This window comes from Pungitius pungitius, chromosome 14 (genome assembly GCF_949316345.1).
Source record: "Pungitius pungitius chromosome 14, fPunPun2.1, whole genome shotgun sequence".
NCBI lineage: Eukaryota > Metazoa > Chordata > Actinopteri > Perciformes > Gasterosteidae > Pungitius > Pungitius pungitius.
In genome coordinates this window covers 6,396,266-6,422,351 of record NC_084913.1, presented here as the reverse complement: position 1 = coordinate 6,422,351, position 26,086 = coordinate 6,396,266, and the positions used below count along the sequence as shown (strand labels likewise).

The following is a 26,086-nucleotide window of genomic DNA, read 5'->3' as shown; positions in this document are numbered from 1 at the left end:
ACATTTCTGAAGAACTGCTTGTTTCTGTTGACATGACCAATCAAATCAATCATTTAAGTAAAGAATCCATGACCCGGAGGCCGCACGCCCTCACAGATGTTCCTGCCGTACAGTAAAAGCACATTAAGGCAAGGTTAGGTAATGGATCCATATGGAGGAAAGAGATGGATGAGCACCAGGAGCATCTTATTGATCCATAATCAAACTCCGCTCCAAACACATTCTTCTTTAGAGTGATTGGATTATTTGAACGGGACCTTTAGTGGAGACCGCACCCCGTCAACATTAAATCATACCCTTTTAATTCTGTCTGTGCGTTGGAGGCCACCCCGCTCATTACACTACAGCTCCACTGTGTAAACAGAGAGCAGCATGAAAGGCTTTAAGGGGCCCCTGCATGCCTGTGGGAGTACGGCCTTACTTCATAGTTTATGCTTGAAAAAGAGCCATGATCCACCAGCCGGGGCTTAGGGCGGAATTCCCCTTTCACAGAAGGCTCGTAGGAAGTAGCGCACAACGATATCGGTCTCAAAGAGCTGGGTTAACTACGTAAACATAAACAATGGATTGAGAAATTTGTTTTTTCACCTCCTTCAATGTATATAAATTCTGATAATGTTACAACCAGGTCTTGAATTCAAGTTAAGCAGATGACTTCATACCGTAATTGCAGTTTTTTGTTGTTATTCAAATAATGTACACACATTTGGACTTTAGTAACCATCGCCCCCTAGTGGTCCAAACAGGAAATGTCGGATTTTACAGAGGTCTTACACGTTAGTATACTGTAGAAATCCTCTCATTTACAGTGAAAAGCTCTCTTAAAGCAATACAGCCATCAGTTAGCTCATCTCTGGGAAAAGGTCAACAATGTCAATCATCTTACATGTGACTGTGGGTATGACAGTATTTATATTATCATACACAGCAGAAAAAGGTCAGGCCTCAACAGCATTAGCACATTACGTCTCATGTTTGTTTCCTGCAGTTTTATGAACAAAACCATAGCTCAGTTTCTTCTCAGTCTATTTGTAAACCCCTTTCACTGAAACAAATGGAATTAAATATTGGAACTCCCTGTAATGTACAACTTCACAGACCAATGACACTTATGTTGTAAAAACTTGTATTTAATAGTGTATGAAAAAAACATTTTACAGTGGTCTTCTTTTAATCTGATCACTGTACCAGCACAATAATATTTAACGCCTTTTCACATAAACAAAACGGTGCAAGGGGGCAGGAACGAAGATACATTGTTATGGGCACATCAGACTTTCCTCCGGATGTGCAGGATGTGAATGTCTGGACTACTAAACTCGGGGTCTTGCTTTTCTGAAGGGATCTCCTCACAGTTGAAATTTTGGCGCAGCAACTAAAAGAAGAAACAAAACCCAAACTTACTGAGGGTGATGCCATACAGCTCAGCTTCCTAATATGTATTATCTTCACTTCATTATTTATCATCACAGATGGAAGACACAGTTTGGCTCTCACCTCAAAAAACTGCCTTTCCACGTTGGGGTTGACCCCCTCTGTGCGCTGCTCGTAGCAGCAAATGATGCAGGTCTCTGGTCCAGAGAGCAGCATCAAGCTCTCCACTAGTGGAACAATAGACTGTGAGGAAATAAACTAAGGTCAATAACAAAGATGAATGCAGCGCTGTGCCTCAAGATTTATTCAGATTTCACAAAGATGGTGATTCAGCGCAACTTTGCAAAGGGTAAAGTTTGGATGATAAGGTAGAAAACGCTTAGGGTTACCTGCTCATAATAGATGCAATCTGCCATCAGGACATAATGTGGGGGAGACCCAAAGTGAGACACATCTTCACCCCTTTGGATAAAGGAAAAAAAAACAGGTTAGCATGTTGATCATTCTCGCAACTTGTTGAAAGTGTTTATAAATGTAATCCAAAAAAAAAAAAAAACATTAGTACAAACCATTTAAGTACCTTTGCAGTTACTGATCCACTACTGATGAGTGCCTGGTTTTCCCGGATGTTTAGACTCAGCAGGGTCTGCAGGTCCTCCAGGTCCGTCACAGTAACTACAGCTCTGTGGAATTTGACACACACACACACGCGCGCGCACACACGCACACACACACAAAGACAAAGTAAAAAGGATGCAATGACAGTTGATCACTCGCTGCAGCAACCAGCTGACGTTACTGGCTCGTCTTAGGCGATACAAGCATATGTAACGACACCAAGGACTGAGAGAAAGGGTAAAAACTAAAGTAAGCAGTCATCTCACCCCAGTGTTGCTGCCATCAAACCAACCGCTCCCGTCCCGGCTCCTAACTCCACGACCGTCCTCCCAGCCCAGGCGTTCACTCCGGAGGACGGGTCGTAAAATTGTTTTGTCTCCAAATATTTTGCCAGAACGATGGCCGCGTCCCAAACGACGCAGCCGACGTCTCCCAAGTAGCACTGCTTCACCTTTAGAGTCAACCCGTCGTTTTTCTCAATTTCTCTTACGAAATAATCCCTCTGGTCTGCGTCGGCCGCCATGTTGGCCCCGGCAGGAACAAGTAGACCGTTTCCGGTTTGATTATTATTTTCAGAATAAAAGAGTAAAATATTCATACCGGGGAAAGCGAACTGAATGAACGAACGCACGTTGCAAAAAAGGTTAAAAGGTTATATTGTTTGTAGGATAACATACTATCAGCAACATGCTACTATTCAATCTGTGAAATGTGGTAATCCATGTTGTAAAAAGAAAAGTGAACGTGATGGCAGTCCCTTCAGCAGCTATCAGCTGCTTTGAGATATGTAGTGATTAAGGTAATCACTACTAATGGATATAAACTACACAAGCTCCGTCCTATAATAATGCTGAGGATATGTCAGGCCTCCACCACAAGTCACTCACACAAATATTTTCAGACACAGGCCATGTTCTTGAACTCAAAAGCTGCCATGTTAGTAATTTCAATGATATAATCCGTCATCTTGGTTTAAAAATATCACGTGACTGATGTGGGAATACGCTCCAATCAAAGGCGTTGCTTTGTTCGCGCGCTGCTAGCACAGACCGATTTAGTAGCTAACAGTTATTTAGTTAATAGCTAACGTAAGCTAACAGTTTACTGACAAATTAGGGTGATACTTCTTGTCTAATGAGTTTCTCGCAAATCAGCAGTCGTCGTTTTATGTTTTGTTACCCTCATTATCACTTCTACTAATTAATAAATTAGTTTGGTACTATACCTGTGCCGTTGCGAGGGACTAAAATGTTTCCCAGCAGCACAGAGGCTGTAATGGACACCTCGGATGGTGGACAAATATGGGGACGGTCCCCAACGGACAGAAGCCGACCATATGAAACTACATCGGACGGTGCCGCGTATTTTCCCCCAGCTTCATTCCACCAAAGTTTCGATAAAGGCAGTTCGAGCTCCAGCCATGACACGTTCCTCCCCCGAGGCTCCACAGGTGATCTCATTGATAGCCGGAGTAGTTTAAGCTAACGTTAACACTTAACGTTACGTTAGCGTTAGTGGCAAAAAAAATCGATACATTACAATAAGGACCGTTTACATTGCTATAACAATAATGCCCGCATCTATAACGCATCAAACCACGTCTGTGGGCAGGGCACGGCAGTAACAATATGGAGTATTTCCTCTCGCCATAGATGAGTTCGATCCAAGCTTCCGGTTAGGCAGGACGAATGCATCCCTCTTTGCATCTACCTCGGACAGCCCGTCCCTCCGCGGCCCTGGAGGAACGCCGAAGCTCAGGAGGACACCGGGGTTCGCTGGGGCCTCTGGGGGCACACACCCAGCACGCACACCGTTGACCGATCACACCGGTACTTGAGCCCGACGTCATCTTTTTTTTTTGAGAATGGCTGATGCTTCGTTTCTAATTTCGATTCCTGTGTTTTTTTGCAGCGACAAGTTGCTCCTCAGCGACCGCCTCGTCTGGGGCCTCTGTGCTTGTGGCTGTGGTTGAAGGGCGTGGATTGGCCAGGGGAGAGATTGGCATGGCCTGTCTCAATTTGAAATGTCCAGAGCTTATACTCTCTCAGTTTTCAGACACTGGGACGTATGCCAAGGTAACCAAGTCACGCTCAAACTTTAAAGTATAACGTAAATGCTTGATTGGCTGTTTAATCATTGGCCACACACGGCAAAGCCTCTGAAATAGAGGGATCTCCTGTGTCATTCATTTTTTACTCGTCTGAAGGTGATAACCAAGATTCACATCCTGGTACCACTCGAGATACTTATGCCAGACACAGCCAGTGAGAAGGGGAAAAGGACGAAGCTGTTCAGCCTCATCACAGAGAACTTCCCGGTACCAATGCAGAAAATGAGTCATGAACAAAACACACGATTGATCAATACTGTGTATTGTGCACCCCGCCATATGATTGATGCGTTTTTGTTACAGGTGAATGTGCAGCAATATTTGCATTTTGTTCTGCTTTTTTTTTGTCAGGGTGTATCTTTCACTGCTATCCAGAGGAAGTATTTTAATGAGAAGAAAGGACTGGAGTACATTCAGCAGCTGTGTGCTCCAGAATATGTAACCGTCCTCATGGAAGTGCAGGCTAAGTACGCCACTGCGTATAATATCGTGATAAAAATAGATGTACTGCCGTGCAAACTGTTTTGAAGTTGAAACTGATTTGTTCAGGTATTACTGCCTAGCAGCAGCTGCTGCTTTGCTGAAGTATTTAGAATTCATTCAGAACTCCGTCTACGCCGGCAAGTCTCTCAAAGTGAGCTTTAGAGGGAGTGAACAGACTGCAATGATCGACTCCACATCTGCCGCTAACTTGGAGTTGGTCGTCAATAACCGAGACCACAGGTAAGCGGGCGGGGCGACGGCATCATCTTCTTTGTAGAATATCTCTCTAGCGTGATCATGTGCAGTAAGTGTTCGTCTCCACAGGAGCGGGCACACTCTTTTAGGGGTGCTTAACCACACTAAAACGCCCGGCGGTGCGAGAAGGTTGCGCTCCAATATTCTGGAGCCTCTCGTTGATGTGGACACCATCAACATACGCTTGGACACCATACAAGAGCTGCTGCGCGATAACGAGCTCTTCTTTGACCTCAAAAACGGTCAGGAATTCAAGAAACGATCAATAAAGAGCACGCTGAAGTTGGTAGCACAACGCCGTTTTTGACCATCCGCTCTTTTGCACTCCTTAGCCATTGCTCGTTTCCTTGACATCGACCAGCTGCTGTCTGTTCTTGTCCAAATCCCGAAGCAGGAAACCGTACGTACAGTACTTTCAGCACAATTGCGTGGGATGATTTAATCGCTGTGGAATGTCTTTTCCCCAAGTGAATTCATGTGTGTTTGTTTTTGAATGCTTTAAACCTTATTGTATTTCTTTCCCTTTTCATTACGGTTGCTTTGTTTTAACAGGCTCAGGTTGCTGAAGCAAAAATTACACACATCATTCAACTGAAACACACATTGGACCTGGTGCCACGGTTAAGGGTTTGTGAAATGTGTTCAACATCACCCTGTAGCCATGAATAGAATGAGGATAAAAGCATTGTATACATTCTTACTTTTTGCTTTACGAACAGATGGCGTTGAAGAATGGAAATACCGCTCTGCTCAAAGCATACGGCGCCTCGCTGGAAGACAACAGGTACCAAGCCCTGTGCCTTCGTTAGACAAACATCTACTCTCGTGTACTGTCTACAGACCTTTTCCACCGCATGTGTGTCCTCCTCAGGTTCGACATGATCCTCGAACAGATCAAGACGGTGATTAATGAGGACACTACCTACCTGAAGGGGAGCCTGAACTTACGCACCCAGAAGTGTTACGCTGTCCGCCCCAACATCAACGAGTTCCTCGATATTGCACGCAGAGCTTACACTGAGATAGTGGACGACATCGCAGGTGTTTGATCCGGCCGTTCAGTTGATGTCATTGGTTTACGATGTTTGTTAATGTTATCTATACATCCAAGCTCATGAAATGGCATTTTGTTGCACAGGGCTGGTGAGCCAGATGAAGGAGAAATATAGTTTGCCTATGCGTACCAGTTACAGCACAGCTCGAGGTTTCTTCATTCAAATGAAGCTTGAAGGAGGGGTCTTACCTGAAGGGAAACTCCCCTCAGAGTTCATCAAGGTATGATCCAACAGAGGGAGTGTTTATTAAAAAAAATAACTAAACCAAGAATTGAAAAAAATGAATTCATCAGCTGGGAGTGAAGTAAGACAAATAGGCTGTATCGGGACAGTGAAAAGGAATGCACACAATAAAACATAATTATGCTACTGCAGGTGACGAAGCACAAGAACAACTATGGCTTCACCCACCCAGACCTGATCAAGATGAATGAACGCTGCGATGAGGCCCTGAGGGAGATCTTTCACATGTCCTATGTGTAAGAGGATCATTATCATGTCATAATGATATTGATTTGATGATGATATCACACTAATGTACTGTAGGCACCTAATTGCAATGTACTAAATATTGATAGAACCCTTAATCAAAAGGAAACAAGTACTTTGCTGACAAATAACTTAACAACCAATTTTTTTTGTCAACCTATTAACATCAGATTAGTTTAATAAACGTGTTCTTTTTTCTGTCCACTAGAGGGTGCTATCTATCAGCTAATATTCTTCCTGCCCAATGCCCTAACGTGTCTCCATACAGGGTGATATGTCAACTGCTTAGCACCATCCACGAGCACATCCACTGCCTTTACAAACTCTCGGATGCCGTGTCCATGCTGGACATGCTGCTGTCTCTGGCCAACGCGTGCATCGTCTCAGACTACGGTCAGTGTGCCTCACTGTGTACGTGCAAGTCAGGCAAACCGTCAAAGCCACCTTCAACAGTGAGACGGATGTGTTGTCTGAGGGAGTGCTGTGTGCACACTAAGCAGCACCCAGCCCACGTTACACATGTCAGCCAGGAACTGCTCCTCCGAGCCGGCAGCTCTGCTGGCCTCCGTTCTTTTTTTCCTTTTTTTTCTTCTCTTATTTGGGGGTTGTGGGCAACACACGCCAGGTCAGCCGCGTGGGTGGCGAGCGCTGGCTTTCAGCTGTCTAAAAGCATATCTCCATAGACATGTGCTGACTGCCTGCCCCCCTCAATCCCAGCCGGCTTGAACTGAGAATACCCCTGTTACATAAGTATGCGCTGATGTGATGTATTTACACAGACAAATCTCCTGAACAGTAGAGCTAGCTGCCTGTAACAACCTGCACCTCAGCAAATACGCTTCTATCATATTATGACACCCTTCTCAGTTAAACAACTAGCACATAAGAATGTTAATATTGCGATGAAATCAAAACTCTAATAATTTAGTCACAGTTGACTGGCTACAAAAGGTTTTTTGCCAAATGCTCACTCATGGTGTTGCTGTCTCTTAAATGCAAAAAAATGATGGTACAAATATGAACAACTCAATAGACTTTATTAATCATTTTTTTCTTTGCCAGTGCGCCCCGAGTTCACAGACACACTGGCCATCAAGCAGGGTCGTCACCCCATCCTGGAGCAGATGGTCGGACAGCAGCCCGTCTCGAACAACAGTTTCATCTCCGAGGGCAGCAACTTCGTCATCATCACTGGACCCAACATGAGCGGCAAGTCCACCTACCTCAAACAGGTGGCGCTGTGTCAGGTCATGGCTCAGATAGGTCAGCGGCAAACCACTCAGCTTCTCATCGATCGATCTCAGTCTTTGAGTAATGCCCTTACGTCATTTTTCCAGGCTCTTTCGTCCCCGCTGAGTATGCCTCTTTCCGTGTTGCCGATCAGATTTTCACCAGGATCGGTGTGGATGATGATTTTGAAACAAATTCTTCCACCTTCATGTTGGAAATGAAGGAAGTATGTCTGTGTCTTTCTATCTTTCTAACATTTCTAACATTCTTTAATTACATGGCATACAAGGGAACTAAATCACACGATCATGATGGACTGCGCCTCTCCCCCCCTAAAGATCTCTTACATAATCCACAACGTAAGCGACAGGTCCTTGATCATCATAGACGAGTTGGGCCGGGGCACCAGCGCCGAGGAGGGCATCGGCATTTGCTACTCAGTTTGTGAGTTCCTTCTTAGTCTCAAGGTAGAGTGCGCACTTTCACTTTCCCTGCACGGACATTCCTCTTTCACATTTCAACCAGACTCCTATGCTGCATATTTTTATTTGTACTTATTGTTTAGTTGCGCAGCACCTCTTAGGTCTACACCCAAGTAGCAAAGTCAATACAGGAATTGCCTGTGCTGTTTGCAGGCGTTCACCTTGTTTGCCACACACTTTCTTGAGGTGTGCCAGCTGGAGTCTCTTTATCCCAACGCGGAGAACCAGCACATGGAGGTGCAGCACACGCGCAATGGGGACACCGGTGGAGAGAGTGTGGTGTATACGTACTTGCTGAATCAAGGATGCTCTGAAGAAAGACACTATGGTGCAGACACATGTGAAATCCAGCTGCTGTTTGTTTGAACCTGGTCATGAAAAGGGTGACAGAGCTTGTTTCTGCTCTTCTAGGTCTGAGAGCAGCAGAAATGACGGCACTTCCCCCAAACATAATCCAAGAGGCCAAGGTGATTGCCTCCAAAGTCAACCAGCTGCTTCTGGTAGGATTCCTGAAGATCAGCTTTTGCCTTCCGGTTCTGCCATCTTTAGTACCCAAACCTGTTCTGGGTGTTCTTTATTTAGACTACATTTTCAGCCGGTACTTTGATGGCCTAAGAAAGTCAAAGGCGGTATGGTGACAGATAGCACTCCCTGTATAATCCTACTTTGAATCAGACAAGTGCATAGTAAGGAGACTGTATCCACAGTGTGGTTTTTGCATTGCCCTAGGCCAAACATCACAGTGATCCGGGAGAAAAGAGGGAGAGAGCCGTGTACAAGCTGGCCACCCGCCTCCTGCAGACGGCCAGGAACTCCAGACTGGATTGTGACAGCCTGCGTATGTATCTGAAGGGCTTAAAGAAGCAGTACGAGGCCGAGCTGCTGGCAGCAGGGCAACCGGCCTCCATTGACACAGAAGAGGAATGACTGGTTCAGCCTGAGGCGGACTTACGGAAATCAGTTGAAGTATCATTACTAAGCATATTGTGTTTGGATTGACATATTTGATGTTGAAAGAGATTTCTTTGAATTTCAGTGTTTCCTTTTGGATGGTCTGTTATGAAGACTGTTATAACACATGTTCATTTGGAAGATGTTATTTAAAGTATGGCGTTGTATCCTTATGGCACAGACAATAAAAATAGACTAGATATAGTTGAAGTCAACATAATATGCGCTCGTGCTATCTCGTCGGGGTCATGCAATGACCGCTCCCCTCTTGATTTTGCCTAAAACGAGACTTGTTCTCCCAGGCTGTCTGGAAAAGGCGGGGCTATCTTTTGTTTCCAACCCGCGCGCAAATACGGCTCATGGCGGTGTACCCGCAGTCACAAAACAAGCGTCCCTCCCAGCAGCCTGACTATGACCCGCCCCCGCGAACCAGAAACGGGAGATGGTCTGACGGATAGCGCAGAAGAAAGCCAGGCTGGAGCTGCACTGGGAAGTCGGAAGTCTGCAAGGGTCAACGCAGAACAACGCCATTTCACCACCGGTTAAAGGAACGGCAAACTAAAGCCACAGGTACGCCGTGTTCGTCCGCGAGATGTTGTTCATTCCTTCGTTTTAGGGCCGCACCGCCCCGGTCTTAGCACAGCTAAGCTCTTTACCCGGGCCTGGGAACGGCCCTCAGGACTTGAACGGAAGAACGAAGCAGCAGACCGGGTCAGAGATTTCAGGAGAGAGGGAGGCTGGGTCAGCAACGCGACGAGGCCCGTGGGGGAGGGGAGGGAGGGGGGGCAGACGTCCACGCCTCCACACGGGCTCACCGTTTGTCAAAAAAATAAAATCAACTCGAGCGATGTGTTGAACATTCTCGCTCGTCGGTTTCACCCCGGAGTATTTTCTCCGGAACGTTACTCGTATATCGGGGCCGGGGGTGAAGTGCAGTACGTGGCGAACGTCAGTTGGCTAATGTTAGCTAGCTCATTCATAATGGACAGCTCTGTCCCCTCTGGCACAAACTTGAGCCCTTCTTCGCTGAATGGATTTATCATTATCGACTACTTGTGCCGTTAGCTACATATTATTAGCCTCCACTGATTCTATGAACCTTTCCCCCCCTTTTTTGTTGTTGCTCGCCATCTCGTTGTAGTTTTGCTCGTCGTCGCAACGTGAGCCTCTTCTTTCGCTTTCACGTTACATTAATGCGCGACTGGGGAGTTATCTGAGCTAACTCAGCGACGGAAGATTAACGCTGGTATTGGAGTTAGATCAGACCCGTTTATATCTTCTGAGTACAGGGTGTATCGCCGAGCAGTCCGTCTCGGGTGTAAGAACAGCTGCCATTACGTATCAAGGTTCAATAGTTTGCACAAGGCCGACAATAAGACATGACCGAGCGTGCTGGCACATTAAGGTGCTCAACCGCTGTGACGGCTTGGTGTAACATCAGAGACGGTGCGTGTTGTTATAACGTATGTATAGTGCTTAAAATGAATGAGACATGTGTCGTTTATCCGGCTAGATCGTCACCCTTCTCGCTAAAGGTGCTGACTAAAGATATGACCGTCACGCCGAATCTGTCAAGCAACCCTCGGCCCCCCTTTCCGAAACTTTTAGTTAGTCAGTTCTTTCTTCCCTGAGGTCTATGTAGATTTGCTCTTATATAGGTTGTCTTGGTTGCACTTTATTCTATATGTATACTATCAAGTGTAGTTATCGCTCCTGACCAGGAATCAGAATTCGTACTTTCTGTTTTAGTTTATTACTGGATTGCGGATCATGTTTCATTTCCATGGTGCCATCTTTACAGCATCTATTTAGACATGGCCATATCTCAGTTACCTGAACCATTGCTTCAAACTAGATTAGATTAGTTTTTAACTATCTGTCGGCATTGAAACTTTATAGAGGAAAGGTATTGTCCTTGGTGAGTGAATGTAGTTCAACATGCCACTGAAAATGCATAACTGTTGCACATTTACCGTTTTTCTTCTTCTTTTTGACTAAATAATTATAAACTTTTAAGCCATTTTGCCAAGAACTAGCACTAGTTTTAAGTGTGAAGTGATGCATGGACTTGTTCTTAAATACTGTCCTAACTGCTTTTTGAGTATGATACTCAGGAGTTCGCTCCCTTCCAAATCTCGGCTAAATCAGGAGGCTTGACCAGTCAAGTGGTTAGATTCCGGGGAGCCAACAGCCCGAGAGGGCTTTGTCCTTTGGGCTCTTTTTGATGCCGGGACAGGGCTGCACAACACTTACTCTGCCCGCATGTTGTACGCCAGGAAGCAATGTTGCTTTAGAAATTACTTCACAGCTTTATTTGCTACGTGGGAGTTTCCTCGAATATGCTATTGATGTGATGCAACAAATAACTTCCTTGTTTAGTACCCATTGAAGGGTAGGGCAGTTACAGACTTGTTACCCATGGTGTGTATAGAGTGCAGCTTGTACTATATAGTAACAGGATAAGAAAGCTGAGTAGATGAGCAAAGAAAAATACAACTAGACGTCTTTTTTTCATGATTATATGTCCAGACTGCTGAGTTTCTGCGGCGCTCTCTAAACCAGCGGCTATCACATAGTTCTGGCTGAGCTTATCCCCGGCTCTATGTAGCCCATGCAGTGTGTAAGAATGCATTGATACACGTGCCTTATGAACGCCACAAAGGAAGTGTACACGTGCCTTATAAACACCACAGAGGAAGTGTATAAGCATTTCATAGAAACATTTAATAAACTGGTAAGATCTTGTACCTGCGATGCCACAATTTCTTTTATTCAGTATGTTTTTAGGATATTCTCAGAGGATAAACAGTGTGCTTATTAAAAGGCTTCATAATTTTTCTGAATAAAATGTCGCAAATATTGAACATTTTGGGGGGATGGGAGTGAAACCGGGTCAACATTACACTGCTAAGGCTTAGTCTGAGTTCTCAGGAAGCCCTGCAGTGGAAAGTTATTCTTAAATGTATTATCATGGGTAATCAGCTTAATCCAAATGACTAAAGAGGTCTGGACTACAACGCGGGCTCCTCGTAATAGTCTCTTCAGATGTAAAAACTTATTTTTAATTTTTATTTGACCCAGTGAAAAATACAGAGAAAATCCAGGGAACTGAAAGGTCTCTGTTTGAACATTTTTATCATTGTTGAGATTTTTCTGGGGCTAATCAGATAGCTTGTCTGAGTAATGGCATTCATTTATGTAAAGTCCCCACATCTTACCAGCCATCGTGCAGCTGTCTCGTCAGGGTCATTCATGCCTGGAAATGCTTACACTTGGTTTATAATGGCTTTTAGTGACTCATTGGGTCTCTTACATTATTACTGCATAGCATCAAAGAGATAGAAAAAAGCTCTGATAGATGCTAAATTGATAAAGTCACAGGACCTCTTGACTCTGTTTGCCTGCAGTGGAAGAACAGCCTGTGCCTTGGCTTGAAGCAGGGAGGGGTTAAACTGCAGCAGACCTCATCGGGTGACACGTGCATGTGGGTGTATTCTTGCCTCCTGCAAATCCATCAAATGAGTTTCCAATTTCACCACATCGTCTTTGTGGGGGTTGGAAGTGAAATAAGACAGTCCTCTACTTTTTAGGCTACTTTTCTCTCTTGGCCCATATTGCCCCACATTAAACCAGAGGTGGCGATTTCTCTCTTGCTCTCTCCAAGCTGTGTGCCAAGTGGATCCACTTTATTGTACATGAATCTATATAAAGACGGGGGATTTAAGCTGTGTAGCTGGTGTGGTGTTGTCTAATTGGATCATATCACTAAGACAGGACGGGGTGTCAGTGAGCGTCCTTTTCATTCACTCCCTCTCAACGCTATTGGTGGACTAACGCCTCCACCCCTCATGATGTCATGTCACCTTTGAGATTTTGTTTCCTGTGATCTATGGACAGCAGCCTTTTCCTAGTTGACTTCAATGGTAGAAAGCCACATACCTTAATGCCATACAATACACATATGTGTGCCAAACCATGTTGACTGTCAACCTAGCAGCATATATATTTTGTGTCTCTCTCCTCTCCAGAATGGCGGTTGATATCTACGACTCTCAGTACCTGCTTATCCTGGCCCCTACCCTGGTCATCGCCCTCATGTTCCTCTTCTTCTGGCTCTTCATGAAGGAGACGTCCTACGATGAGGTTCTTGCTCGGCAGAAACGCGACCTCAAGCTACCACCACCCAAGCCGGAAACCCGAAAGAAGAATGAGAAGAAGAAGAGCAAGAAGAAGGAAACTGCCAGCGGAGGAGGAGGTGTAGGTGGAGGAGGTGGAGGAGAGTCAGAGGAGGATCTTCAGGAGTTTGATGTTGCTAACGGTGCCAACAGCTCCACTCCAGAGGAAGAGGAGGAACTTGCACCTACACCAGATCCCGCTCCACCATCCCCGATTCCCAATGTGCCTGTTTCAGTGTCCCCCGAGGCACCTGCTGGTCTGAGAGAGAGAAAGAAGAAGGAGAAAAAGGCGGCCAGGGCTGCAACAGCCGCTGCCACTGCTGCTGCTGCTGCCACTGCTGCTGCTGCCACTGCTGCAGTCGCTCCTTCTGAGGAGCCAGAGCTGAACGGCTCACAGCAGGTCGTTCGCAAAGTAGAGAAACCTCCCTCCCCCAAACTTGAGGTCCAGGTCCAGGTCCAAGCCCCTCAGGCTCCTATTCAGGCTCAAACACCTCCCCAGATCTCTGGGAAGAAAAAGGAGAAGAAGAAACCAAAGACCGAGTCTGGTAAGTAGCGAAGAGTGCAGTTCAAAGTGTATGTGCAACATAGTGGTTTCTCATGGAAAATTGCAAACCGCTTCTTCATTGAAGTTCCAGCAAATAACCAGCAGCCGGAGGTTATTGCTGAACAGCGTCCAGTGCCAGTGAAGAAGGAGACTCCAGTGATGTCTGAAACCAGAATTGTGGACAGTGCAGCCCCAGTCGCTACAAGTGGCAAGAAGAAGAATTCTGCAAAGAAGCAGAAGACCGAGCATACTAATGGTGATGCAGTTGTCCCACATGCAACGTTTATATTTTCTTTTCTTTTTTCTTCAAATAGGAGGACACACAAAAGAAAGCCTGAAACTTTGGCCTTGTAATTAACCCGTTTTTTCTCAAATCCAGTAGATGAAGCCCATGTTCTGGTTGACTGTGCAGCTCCTGCCAACCACCAAGTGGGCCTTAACAATGACGTACCATCCAAAGGGAGTGGCAAGAAGCAGAAGAGTGAGAGTGACAAAGGCAAGAAAAAAACATGTCTGATCCAGTGTTTGGTTCTCTTTTTTTGGTATCTCATAAAGGGGATGTAGCAATTTGCTAAATTGCATATCCTATCATGTGTGTATATATCTATTTTAACAGAGGTGAAGCTGAAGGAGCTGCTTACTGGTCTGTCCAGTCTGGCTCTGTCGGAGGCCGAGGCCGTCAGTGTGATGGTTCTCCTCCGGGAGAAAAGCCCCAATGCCTTGGATGCCTGGCACAAAGTGAGCGCTCGATAACCGTTAAATACGGTGTTTGGACATATTGCACTATTTGCATTTTGCAGCTGACGGGGTATTTGTAGTTGGACTTGCTATGCCCGCTTTTTGACATTGTGTGTCTCACCGCCAGGCTGCAGCTAGGCCTGACCCTGGTGCACAGGAGCGAGAGCGGTTCCTCACAACTCTGCAGGAGGAGGCTTCCATTGCAAAGGACAAAGTGAAACAGCTCAACCAGGTCTGGATTTCAATGTTCTCAACAAAAGCGCTTGATCCGACCCATGTTTTGTTTGTAGAGATTAATTGCACTTGTTTCAGCAAAGAGCTTAATGTGTCCTTTTTTACTACTGTGCTTTAAGGAGCTTAATGCAGAGAAGCAAAAGACAGGCCGGGTAGAGGCTGTGATGAGAGAGCAACGTGCAGCCATGGAGAAAGAACTGGGCAGCATGCAAGGCAAAGCGCAAGGCAGCTACCAGGAGCTTCAGACTATGCAGATCAAGGTTTCCACTTAGTTGCTTTTATTAACTGTACAGTTATTACATTGTATTAGGCAACGCTCTACTGTGGGGAGTGGATGCGAAGGAACGCAGACCTTTTGGGCATTCTTCTTACGTTTTTTCCCCCTGCTTTTTGTGCAGTTCCAGCAGGCGAGCGAACAGATGGAAAGCCAGATCAATCGCCTGCAGCAGGAAAACGGCATCCTGAGGGACGCAGTCAGCTCCGCCACCAACCAGATGGAGAGCAAGTCAGTGTTACTCTGCTTTTTAAATAACACACCCCTGGTCGCGTTCTCCAGAGCGTTATAAAGGTCTCATCTTCATCAAACATTCCTGCTGGCCCTATTTGTAGTTGAGTTTCAGATCACCATCGTTGTATTTTAGCCCAGACGTCCTCTCAACATTATCCTCCATCTCTTCTGCCGGTGTAGCTCACATTAAGAGATCCGTCTGTAAGCACAGTCGCAGGATGTGAGCTGCCATGTACAGGCTATTTGTAGTTTTATTTATCCACCGCTCTCACAGCGCTCATGGGTACTTGTCTTCCTTGATAGGAATTCAGCAGAGCTGAACAAGCTGCGTTCAGAGTACACCAGTCTGATGAAAGAGCTGACGGACAACAACAACAAGCTGCAGCAGGAGGAGCACCAGAGGAAGTCCCTGGAGGTCAACTACAAGAAGAATGTGTCTCAGCTGGAGGTACGCTAATCCAGATGCACGATGTGTTGATGTAGCCTGGGCTATGGTTATCCTCAGCGGAGCCGGAAAACCAACCGAGCTGGGCCAAATACCGCTTCAGATCTGGTTCGAGGGTGTGGAGGCATTGCAGAGGAAATGGGAGGAGGTTTCAGTGGAAGTCCTGGGGTGGGAGCGTTGGTGGGAAAATGGAACCAGGGCCGAGAGGATTGTGTTGGCTTGGGAAGCAGGAATGTTTGAGGCTTTTGTACGGCGTATAAACACTTTCCTGTGAGACAGCGAGAGCGGCCTTTCCTGTCTTTTCATTGTAAACAATCGAAAAGGTAGAGTTAAGTTGCCGGCTTGACATAAAAGAGTCTCTGCAAAGAACTGTCTATTTTTCTTTAATGCACAGACTAGAAAGTTAAATGAAAACATATACAGTTTTATCATTTGTTTGTGCCATTAACTGACTTTGTCAGATCCAAAGCTTGTCTGAATCCTAGGAGCTTGATGGATGTCATTTACTTGCTGCTGTGTGGTGGTACACCACTTTTTGTAATTTGTTTGAGAATAGTGTTCATCAAATTTAATGTATCACCCTCCCTCCACAGGCCCAACTGCAGGATGCCAAACGAGGTTGGGAAGAACTGCAGAATTTCCTCCATACCGTTAACGCTGAAAGAGAGAAACTCCAGGCCTCAAAGCAAGGTGGTACAATACATCAGACTTTGACTTAATGCTTCCACTATATTAAATGGAATCGACTAGCTACTTTCAGCTGCTGATTGTGTGTGTCTGTCTGTGTGTGTGTGTGCAGAGCTTCACGGACAGTATTTGTCAGTGGAGGCTGAGATGAACAACAAGAACAAAGAGATCCAGACGCTACACAGCAGTCTAACTGAAGCCATGGTTACCAAGGAGATGCTGGAGCAGAGAGTGATGGAGCTCATTGAGAGGTCCCAGCACAGTATGCCCGATGACACGCTGCAAGCCCGCGTTCAGGTGCAACATCATACTCCACAACGTTACAACCCTACTTTGCTTGTATCGGATGTCCAAATGAGTTGTCATATTGTTTTGCAGTCATATATTGTTGAAATTATTTTTTGTAAGAATCGGAAAGCCCTTCTCACTTCACTAATATACACTGTATTTAACAGGATCTTATGCATGAAAATAAAGGTCTTCAGGTCCAAAATGAAACCATGCAGGCTCAGCTCTCTTCACAGGTATATTGGTCCACCTCATTTAACTATGCTAAGTAAAGAAAGTATGAAATATATCTGGGTTAATAAGATTTTTTTTTCTCTTAGATCTCTCATGTGTCTCACATTGAGGAGCTTCAGAAGCTGTGAGAAACGTTTTTAGATGTTTTTAGACACAACGGCTGCATCACAAATGAAAATGTTAAGTTGTTTGTTTGTCACGTGCTCTCCTGAATTGTTTCTTTCTTTTTCTAGATTGGCCGATAAGGAGCTGCAGAGAAAGAGCCTTGAGGATTCTCTAAACGCTGAGAGGAGCAGTGGGGCCGGCAGAGAAACTGACATGCAGGTATGGTCACTGGAGCGCACCATCTACCGCTTCCTATACTAACACAACGTTGGTTCATCGGTTCACTGGAATTGTGGGAACATGCTGTGTCAATGTGTAATGAGGGAATATGGATCAATGACTATGTGTAAGGGCAGGTTGGTTCACATTAGCAGATATTTTGAGTTGCCCAACGGATCTCATTTATTGGTGTTTTTATAAACGTGTTGTACGGTGCCTTCCCTCAAACTATCGCACCTTTCTCCCACCTTCCCTTCTTCTCATCTGCAGGCCTTACACAATGATAACGTGTCACTGAAGGCAGTCGTTCTGAATCTGCAGGCACAGATTTCTGATCAGGTTAGCTGTGTTCCTTCAATAGGTTGGTATGTGGTTGTGCATTCTCCTGGTTGACTCATCCTCTCTGTTTGACTCTCCCCATGCAGGCTGCCTCCCAACTGGCTTTGGACCAGTGCCAGAGAAGGTGTGTGTGTGTGTATGAACACTTGGACATAGTTTGAATCTTCAGCTGGTTTGGCTGAGTATCTGAACAACCTTCTAAAACATTTCTTCTCACCCAGTGTCCAAGAGAAAGAGGAGAATGTGAAAACTGTAGAGGACCTGCTTGAGAGGGGGCTGATAGAAATGGCCAACAAGGAAGAGGAGCTCCAGGTGTTTGTTTTTCTCTTGTGCTCCCTCGCACACATTTGGGTTACCTCAGTACATTTTAAGTGACTCTACATTCCACTTCTTGCCTTTATTACATTTAAATCACAAACTAAAGCCGCCATGTCATTTCTATCCCCCGTGCAGGTCATAAGAGATGAAAATGAGAAACTCAAACATGAAACGGAGGTCCTTAAGAGAAGGACAGCAGAGCAGGTGGGTTGCCTTCATCTCTACCAGGAGTTTATGGTGTTTTGTTTTTTTTCCTCTACATTGTTCTGTACTCATTCCTTTTTTTAATTGTCCTCCCCACTGATCACAGGGATCGTCATCGGAGTCTATGTTGGAGGAACTCCAGATGACGTAAGTTCATAATTATCACATAATTATCCACAACACGCAGACTAACACATCAACAATAAGTTCTTGCTGACACTCCCCATACACACCCCTGATAGTAATTCTCCACCAGCACAACAGGCTGCGTATTGATCAATGGTTTCTCGGTGGAGACAGCGCTGCAAACCAAATTGGCAGATTCTGTGTGACGTCAAAACTGTTCTGTGCGATGAACCGTTGCTCGCTTTGCTTCACAGGCTGAGGGAAAGGGATGTGAAGCTAAATTTAATGGAGGAGAGTCTACAAGCGGCACAAGACGGCAGCTCTACCAGCGAGAAGACCATTGAGGTGGGCGGCATTCTGTGCGGATGAAGTCCTGGGTTTTCATTTTGAGGTCCATGTTGTATAAGCCTACTTTGAGCTCCTGTCTAAGTTACAGTTATTTGTGTCTCAGGCTCTGGAGAAGCAGTTAGCTGCCCTGCAGGCGGAGATGGAGCAGCTGAGACAGAGGGAAAAGACGACCATTTCTGCCACCCAGCTCCAAGAACTCCGGGATCAGTAAGTCCACCCCAACACTTCAGCACATTGTCCTTTTAGCTGTGCCCCGCCAATCTGACTAATGATGAGCATAAACCACCCACAGGCTTGCAGCAAAGGACCAGGCTATCGGGACGCTGAAGGCCAAAACCAAGGAGTTGAGTGAGAAGGTGGAGCAGGTTCAGCATCAACAGGTGAGGAACAATCCAAACAAGAGGTTTAAAGCAGGAAAAAGTGTTTGGCTCCAAGATATTTTTACTACGTTAACAAAGTACAAAAAATGGGTTGGAGCAAGGAATTCTTTTGGCTAGTGACTCTGAAAAGACCAGAGTTTATTTTCCTCTTCTTTTTTTTTTTCCATGAGTCATTCGTAGTATTTAATTGAGTCTTTCCCCCCTCCAAATAGCAGTCACACACTGCAGTGCCAAGCCCAGAGCTTCTGAAAGCGTAAGTGATATATTACATATTTCCCTCCATGTAGAAGTACTTTTAAGAATGAATGAAGTTGTGAATGTTTCTTGTTTTCCATCAGGTTGTCTGAAAAGGAGAAGCAGGTCTCTGGTCTGCAGGGTGAGCTGGCCGAGCTGAGGGACTCCCTGGAGCTTCATAGGAAGAAGAACAACGTAGGTTACCTACAGCGCTGAGCTGGATGACACCAGTAGCAGTTTTGTTATGCTCCTGCGAGGCATCATTCCGTCCCTTCTGTGTGGTCCCCCCCCCCCCCCCAAAAAAAACCCTGCCTCTCACAGTAGAGCTTCACCCTGCATCCATACTCCCTTTTTCACACTTAGTCACGTTTTTACTTTTTTGATCATTTGATAACAAATGGAAAGCTTTCTCTGGCTACGGGGGTTTTCTTAACATGATCCTGATGTCTACTTTGATTTGGATTGCTGGAGCTGAGCGTTGCATAACGGAGCTTCGAGCCGACTCTTGTTATGCTCTCTGCTGGCCTTGAATGTTTCGGCGAGCTTGTTGGTGCTTGTTGGTGATTCAGAGCTTTAGAAACTCGCCTACCTTTTATTATTTTCAAATCGTTATTGGAATTGAAAAGCAAATATATTTAGCCTCGTTTTTTTTTTACCATCTGTCATCAGACCGCCTTATTTTGAATAGAAAGTACTCCCAGGACAGTGTTATAATACATATCTCGCGGATTGTTCTTTTATTCACCCAAGGTGCGAGACTGGGACTCAAGGCTATTAGTGTTCTTATTTTTAGCTGTCGGAGCATGTGTGGAAAGCAGAGTGGAGCGATCTTAAACGAGAAATGCATCCGGATTGTTCTGTTACTGTAGTAGTGTCATTTAAAGGCTCAATGAATGCATTTTCCTTGAGGCTGAACTGAAGGTGGTATCTCTCTGGAACTGACCAAAACAGGAGCTTCGGGAGAAAAACTGGAGTGCTATGGAAGCTCTGTCAGCCACCGAGTCCATGCTTCAAGGGAAAATCAGCAAGGCCGCCAAGGTTCGATACGCCACCTCAGTCTCCTTCACTCTAGTTCCAATCTGATGCATCCTCCCCTCCCCCAAAATGAATCAGTTTTTTACCATAATTGCCCCATTGAGATTTTTTTTTTTTTTTTTACCACAATACATAACAAAGCTGCATACTCATTTACCACACTGCCTCCTCTGTTGTTTTCTCTCAATTGGCTTTGTGTTGTGCTGTTGATCTAAGCTACTCCCCTTTACAGATCTCCAGCTTTCTGAACTTAACAAATGGAGATTATAGGTTTAAGCTCTGAAATATACAGACTGCTTCTCCCTGCCCAAAGCATGGAAATGAGTGTGCAGTGACCTAGAGATTGTTTCACTAGATGTCATTAGATTGAGATTCATGGTCATAACTTTTGCCCCATCCTGTCTTTCCGTCATGTGACTTATTTCTAGCATGTTTTTTTTCTTCGCCTTTTACTACCCATTATGCTTTCTAACATAATATCATTTGATCGTTTGATGAAAATCTCTTTAATTCACCTTGATATAAATACAGCTTATTCTTTTTGAAGGAGATGTGATCATTCAAAAATGAATATGGCCTTATGACTTTGTTTGTCAAGGCTCCGTACTCACAACGGAAAGATCCCTTTGTGACAACGCAATGCGCAATCTAAAGGCGTACTCTTCGTCGCTGCGTGTAAACGGAGTGGGCTACCAGATAGCTGGTCTATTAACGGTCCCAGCGGGCGAGTATTTTTTGCCCTCCCCTCCTTACCATTAGGGAAGGCGCAAGCTGAACTGTCAGCACGGCAGCGGCTCCTCTGCCGTTCGCGTACAATAGAAAGCACCTTCTCTGAGCTGAGCCAGGCAGTTCCTTGGCAGCTGCTGCGTGTCCCGTCGGTGCACGCTGCCTGTACTCAAGTCTATACAGTCTTCTCCGAGCTGCCTTTGACACGGCGTGTTAATGTGAATAGTGGTTAAAGTGCCAGCTGGCTCGTGCTTGGCATCCATTCTCCCTTCAGGCCTCGCAGTGACAGTGCATGATGCTTGCTTATTGTAGGGGGACAATTAGCTACCTTTTCTTTAAAGGTTTTTGAAGAGTTTCAGGGTACTTTGTACAATTTTTAGTGAAGGCAGATTGATGTATTTGTGGTTGCAGGAGGACCGAAGCACGCGATGTGCTCTGAATCTGGGATTGCTGACACTTTGCTGATGTTTTGGGATAATCATAAGACAGTGTTTATCCTAATGCTGTTGAATCTATAATCTAAAATGCTGACCATAATGACACACTGACTGGAGTGACTTGAGGAATAACTGGTTTTAAAACCATCATGCAAAGGAGATGGGGAAGAAGGAAAAGCCGTGGTCATATCTGCTCATGATCTCTGAATCTTGTCTTCGAAGTGACTGAAGCGTTTGAACCATCTGTGCTCAATCTCTCCTCCTCCGTCTTTTTCCTCTCTGCCCCCTCCCATCGCCTTGCAGGAGAACCAGACAGCCCTGTCAGTGTGTCAGGCTGAGTGTCGAGATGTCCTGCACAGACTTCTGCCCCTTGTGCCTCTGCCCAGTGAGCAGGTATGGGTGGTGTTAGTTTTTTAACTTTTAATTGTGTTTTTGAATTTGCATCTTACAGCGGGTCACTTCTCATCCTGTGTCATGACGTCGTCTCTTTTTTTTTGGATCTCTTCGTTCCACTAGAACCATCAGGACTGGCTCCGCCGATTTGAGGGAGCAGCAGCTGAATGCTCAGCTGCAGCATCCAACCCTGCATCAGGGGACTCTGAGGTGGATACGGTGGAAATGTACATTCCAACAGCTTCCCTTTTTGAACCCGAATGCATCTTTTATCAACAAATACTTCCAAATCTCTCGCACTTAGGGGCTGGTTGAGAAGCTGAAAGAAGCTGATGAAGCCCAGAGGATTCTTCAGAAGGACTGTGAGACGTACAAGAAGGTGTTGGCGGAGACGGTGAGAGGAGGTTTAAGCAGTTACACGTTCTAGCGTAGTGCAGCGGCGCCTCCGGCCTCAAACTGAGCTGTCGTACCTGCTGCATCCACAGGAGGGCATCCTACAGCGCCTCCAGAACAGCGTGGAGCAGGAGGAGTCTCGCTGGAAGGGCAAGCTGGAGCGGACACAGGGAGAGCTCAAAGAAGTATGGGTTCAGCTTTACCAGGAGGCAACTCCCCGATTGAACACCAGATTACTGATTATTGCACAATATTACACAATATTGGGTTCTCACTTGATTGCATCATTCTTCTGCCTCCTCCCTCAGATGAGCCTCAAAGCTACAGCCATGGAGCAAGAGATTGAGAGACTAACTGATGGAGCAGAGTTGGAAAATGTCAGTACACTAAAAACGCACATCTCAAAGCTGCAGCCGAATAGTTTAAACATTTTTTTTCCTTTGCTTAATTGAGTGACGTGATATGGAAGTATTCAGTTGCTGTTTTCAATTCTCTAAATGCTGAGGAAAGGTGCTTTAGCGCTGCCCTCCTTTTATCATACGGGAAACTCAGTACAATGCAGCAACATCACTTAAAGCACAGCAACATTCAGCCGTCCATATCATGTGGTCAAGTTGGTTACTTACTTTTTTTTTTTTTTTTTAATGAGTTTTTTTTTTTTTAAACAAAAAAAGGGTCCACGGTGAGTTTTCTGAGCAACAGCATTGCTCCCTGTTGTTGTTTCTTGAGATTTGAAGAATTCTCCTTTACATCTTTCCTAGACCTCGTGTGGTCCGTCAGGGAAAAGAAATGCGACGTTGTGTTTTACAATTAGCCTGTAGCTTAACACACTTGTATTTCGTTAGTTATTATAAATTCCAAAATTCAGCCTTTTTCAGCATGTGTTTTATCTCACAAGTAACTCTGAGCCTCTGTTGTTGTGCCTTTCAGCTTAGAAGAGAAAAACAGCATTTTGAGTCCGAGTTGGAGAGAGCGGAGCGTGAGAGTGCCACCTACGTAACCGAAGTCAGAGAGGTGAGCCAAAACTCCTCCACCTTCCTGATCCTCCGTCACGTCCTTAGCTGGAGAAAGAACAAGTGCCGTTGTTTGTGACTTTTCATGATCATGCCTTGTTTTGGTCTTCACACAGTCGTCTCTTGCTGTGACTTTTATACGCTCAACAGACTAACTTTAAGGGGCGCCTTTGGATCCTGTGCTTTTATTTACCCCCAGAAACCTTTGCTAAATAACGGCAGTGTTGCCCCTTTGTAGACGTCAGCTTTGCAGACTGTGTGGACACAGTCCCATTTAAACACATCATCTCAAACTTAATTTCAGCTCAAAGATCTGTTGACTGATTTGCAGACCAGACTTAATGACTCGTACACAGAGGCTATCAGACAGAATGAGGAGCTGATTTTGGTAAGCGTTGCTCCCCCTCTAGCTAGAGCTCCTCTTTTTAAACCTTTCCCTTATTGCACCCAGCAGCCTCCCTGCTCTGACTTGCTGCCACGGGGCTCCCCATCTTCTGCTTCTGCGGGTCGTCATCCTTAACCTCTACTTACCCAACCCTTAAACTCGAGAATATTTTCTTATTTTCGGAGCTAGAACACCAGTCAATAGGGTGAAAGTGAACTCACCTTTGCCCTCTGGGATACTTGCACAACTAACTCTTCCTTCTCTACACTGGGATTTTACTATATCTTCCAAAAAAATGCTATAATTTCACTGCACACTCCTTGTCTGTCTGTCTCTGGCCTTTGCCTTGCCATGATGTCACTGGACAGTTTTCTGTGGTGTCCGTATATCTTGAAAATCAATTGGCTGTGTTCAGACCATCAATAGCTCGATCAGAAATGTAGCCTCCTTATTAATTACAGAAAAAAAAGGACTGAAAAAACAACATGATTTTTTTGATAAATATTAATACAGTGTCTGGTTTGAATTTTTCAAACGTGCTTTTGGAGCATGTGCTGATTGTCTTTTTTTAAATGATTAATTCCAGCTGAAAACCAAGCTCACCAAGACCCTGTCCAAGCTGGAGACTGAAGAGAATGAGCGGCAAAAGGTGGCTGGGGATCTGTATACGGTAAGAACACTTGTTTGTATCTGATACAACTGCTAATGAGGGTCCCACTCCAGGTTATTAAGGTCATCTATGTGGTGTGTGTGTGTGTGTGTGTGTGTGTGTGTCCCCACCCCCCCCCCAGGCCCAGCAGTCTCTCGATCTGATCCAGGGCGAGCTCTCGAAAGTGACGGACAACGCTGGTGGCCTGATAGAGAACAGCAGCCTGTCGTCACAGAGCGTAAGAGCCCGAGGCGCATGTCTCTGCAGGTGTGCTGACTCGCTGGTTGCAGCCCTAAAGCGGCCATTTTCTCTCCGACAGGAAGAGATTGACAGAAAGGAGAAGGTGACGGCAGGACTGAATCAAACGGTCAAAGAACTGCAGCAGCTGCTACAAGGCGTCAGCCAGCAACTCGCCAAGAGACAGGAAGTGGTAAGGCCGGTTCCTGAGCTCTTACACCCCCCCCCCCCCCCCCAAAATAACAACATGGTGTCATGGGTTTTTGAATGTATAGTCTTAACAGTAAACATGTTGTGCTTTCCTCCAGGAGGCTGACAAGGATCTGCCCAAAGTATAGTGAAAGGAAGACCGGCTCCCCCCCTTCTCCCCCCGCAGCCACCCTGACTGCACTGCAGAGACCGCTTTTGAGCTTTTTGGTCTCCTCACTACCACCGTCACAACTACTGTCACAAACCGCCCCCCCCCAACCCTCCGTCACCTCCCCCCGTACGGGACCCCAAACGACTCTCAACCGCTCGTAGTCCCATCGCCGGCCGTAAGGGAGAAGGTACTGGTTACTGTTAATTCCAAACACTCCAGACACTGTACCAGAACACACTACTCCACTCCCACCACATTCCTCTTTTTCAGCAGCATCGCTAGTTCATTTTTATTCTTAACTTAAACGTGACATCCAGTATGATTTTTAAACTGTGTGGCAACCATTCCTCTGTTTAAAAACACCTGTATTTTCAATGAAATTCTTTTGAATGCTGCAGTAGGATTTGTAGTTATTTGTCGATAGAGGGTGGTGATACAAATTTCCACGTTGTTGAATCAAACTTTGGGGTTTTCAGTCCTTTTCTTTCTTAACTTAAAGATATGTATTGTTTCAATGTATCATTTAGGACCTGCTGAAATACACTATGTTGTTGCTCTGTTTGCCTCCTGACCAAAACTCTCAAACTGTGGATCATTGTGCAGTCATGATTTCATAGCTTCATGCACCCTATGGCTCAGTATTTGAGTGGGAGAAGGGAGATCAAAAGGGGTCTCTGCATATCAGAAGGGTCACTACGTGACTGACAATGGAGATGCATGGACATATTTTAGTCAAGTCTGTACTGCAGCTCCAGAGAGACGCGAGCTTGTGACCCCCCCGGCTGTTGAAAGAGAAGGCCAGGTCATCAGTGTAGAGGTTTTAATCCTTCTGCAACTACTCTAGGAATAAGTGTCCCGTATAATTTGTAATCAACACTCGCTATATTGTTGCTAAGTTCATTAACACTGACGATTTTGTTCTTTTTGTAACAGGCGATGTTAATAAAAGGGATGCTTACTGAACTTGACCATCTGAGTGTTTTTAATCTTTGTCCTCTGCTGCACTTCTCTCTCCCTACCACTATGGGGCAGCATGTATCCTTCCAAACTGGTTTGATTTATAACCTTGAACAACCGGACAACTACAAACTTCTGCTGATTTCTCTGTACACAATAAACAGGTTTGTCATGTGATGATTAATCAAAAGCTTACCAAGAACCATTAGTGTTTGTCACTTGTTGTGAAAGTGGTATGTAAAACCAGATGTGACCTTGCTCTCCTCTTTTGCATGTTAAAAAGGCCTTTGAAACAAAGACTGTTGTGGGGGGGGGGGGTGTCAAAGG

General features: G+C 45.4%; 3 protein-coding genes across 8 annotated transcripts; 2 read left to right on the top strand and 1 right to left on the bottom strand.

Annotated features, from left to right (window-relative positions):
* Positions 1–1,109: 1,109 nt before the first annotated feature.
* On the bottom strand, positions 1,110–3,076 carry vcpkmt (valosin containing protein lysine (K) methyltransferase). The gene is made up of 5 exons (XM_037486081.2): positions 2,259–3,076; positions 1,944–2,057; positions 1,764–1,836; positions 1,498–1,617; positions 1,110–1,375 (listed from the first exon to the last, which is right to left on the bottom strand). Exons 1-5 carry the CDS (start codon positions 2,588–2,590, stop codon positions 1,271–1,273), a joined length of 744 nt encoding a protein of 247 aa, XP_037341978.2. The 5' UTR covers positions 2,591–3,076; the 3' UTR covers positions 1,110–1,270.
* Positions 3,064–9,461, top strand: msh4 (mutS homolog 4). Of its 2 annotated transcripts, XM_037487069.2 has the most exons (20): positions 3,064–3,442; positions 3,645–3,821; positions 3,904–4,067; positions 4,199–4,309; positions 4,454–4,569; positions 4,652–4,825; positions 4,910–5,082; positions 5,173–5,240; positions 5,393–5,467; positions 5,560–5,624; positions 5,712–5,881; positions 5,979–6,115; positions 6,271–6,374; positions 6,653–6,777; positions 7,447–7,647; positions 7,722–7,840; positions 7,953–8,081; positions 8,250–8,424; positions 8,508–8,596; positions 8,826–9,461. In XM_037487069.2, exons 1-20 carry the CDS (start codon positions 3,241–3,243, stop codon positions 9,021–9,023), a joined length of 2,772 nt encoding a protein of 923 aa, XP_037342966.2. In that variant the 5' UTR covers positions 3,064–3,240; the 3' UTR covers positions 9,024–9,461. The 2 variants fall into 2 exon arrangements, with proteins under 2 accessions (XP_037342966.2, XP_062413295.1); XM_062557311.1 differs by having other exon boundaries at positions 4,199–4,569.
* Positions 9,462–9,465: 4 nt separating this feature from the next.
* ktn1 (kinectin 1) lies at positions 9,466–25,770 on the top strand. Of its 5 annotated transcripts, none has more exons than XM_037486076.2 (36): positions 9,466–9,617; positions 13,076–13,767; positions 13,852–14,022; positions 14,149–14,262; positions 14,383–14,504; positions 14,632–14,736; positions 14,858–14,998; positions 15,137–15,243; positions 15,550–15,694; positions 16,285–16,381; positions 16,491–16,675; positions 16,834–16,902; positions 16,987–17,024; positions 17,134–17,224; positions 17,495–17,563; positions 17,650–17,687; positions 17,785–17,875; positions 18,017–18,085; positions 18,192–18,232; positions 18,466–18,556; positions 18,663–18,766; positions 18,852–18,939; positions 19,152–19,192; positions 19,278–19,368; positions 20,125–20,211; positions 21,675–21,764; positions 21,888–21,974; positions 22,069–22,158; positions 22,250–22,342; positions 22,466–22,534; positions 23,088–23,171; positions 23,475–23,558; positions 24,142–24,225; positions 24,347–24,442; positions 24,524–24,634; positions 24,750–25,770. In XM_037486076.2, the coding sequence occupies exons 2-36, from the start codon at positions 13,077–13,079 to the stop codon at positions 24,777–24,779; spliced, it is 3,804 nt and encodes a 1,267-aa protein (XP_037341973.2). In that variant the 5' UTR covers positions 9,466–9,617; position 13,076; the 3' UTR covers positions 24,780–25,770. The 5 variants fall into 5 exon arrangements, with proteins under 5 accessions (XP_037341973.2, XP_037341974.2, XP_037341972.2 ...); XM_037486077.2 differs by having other exon boundaries at positions 14,146–14,262; positions 19,155–19,192; XM_037486075.2 differs by having other exon boundaries at positions 14,146–14,262.
* Positions 25,771–26,086: the final 316 nt, after the last annotated feature.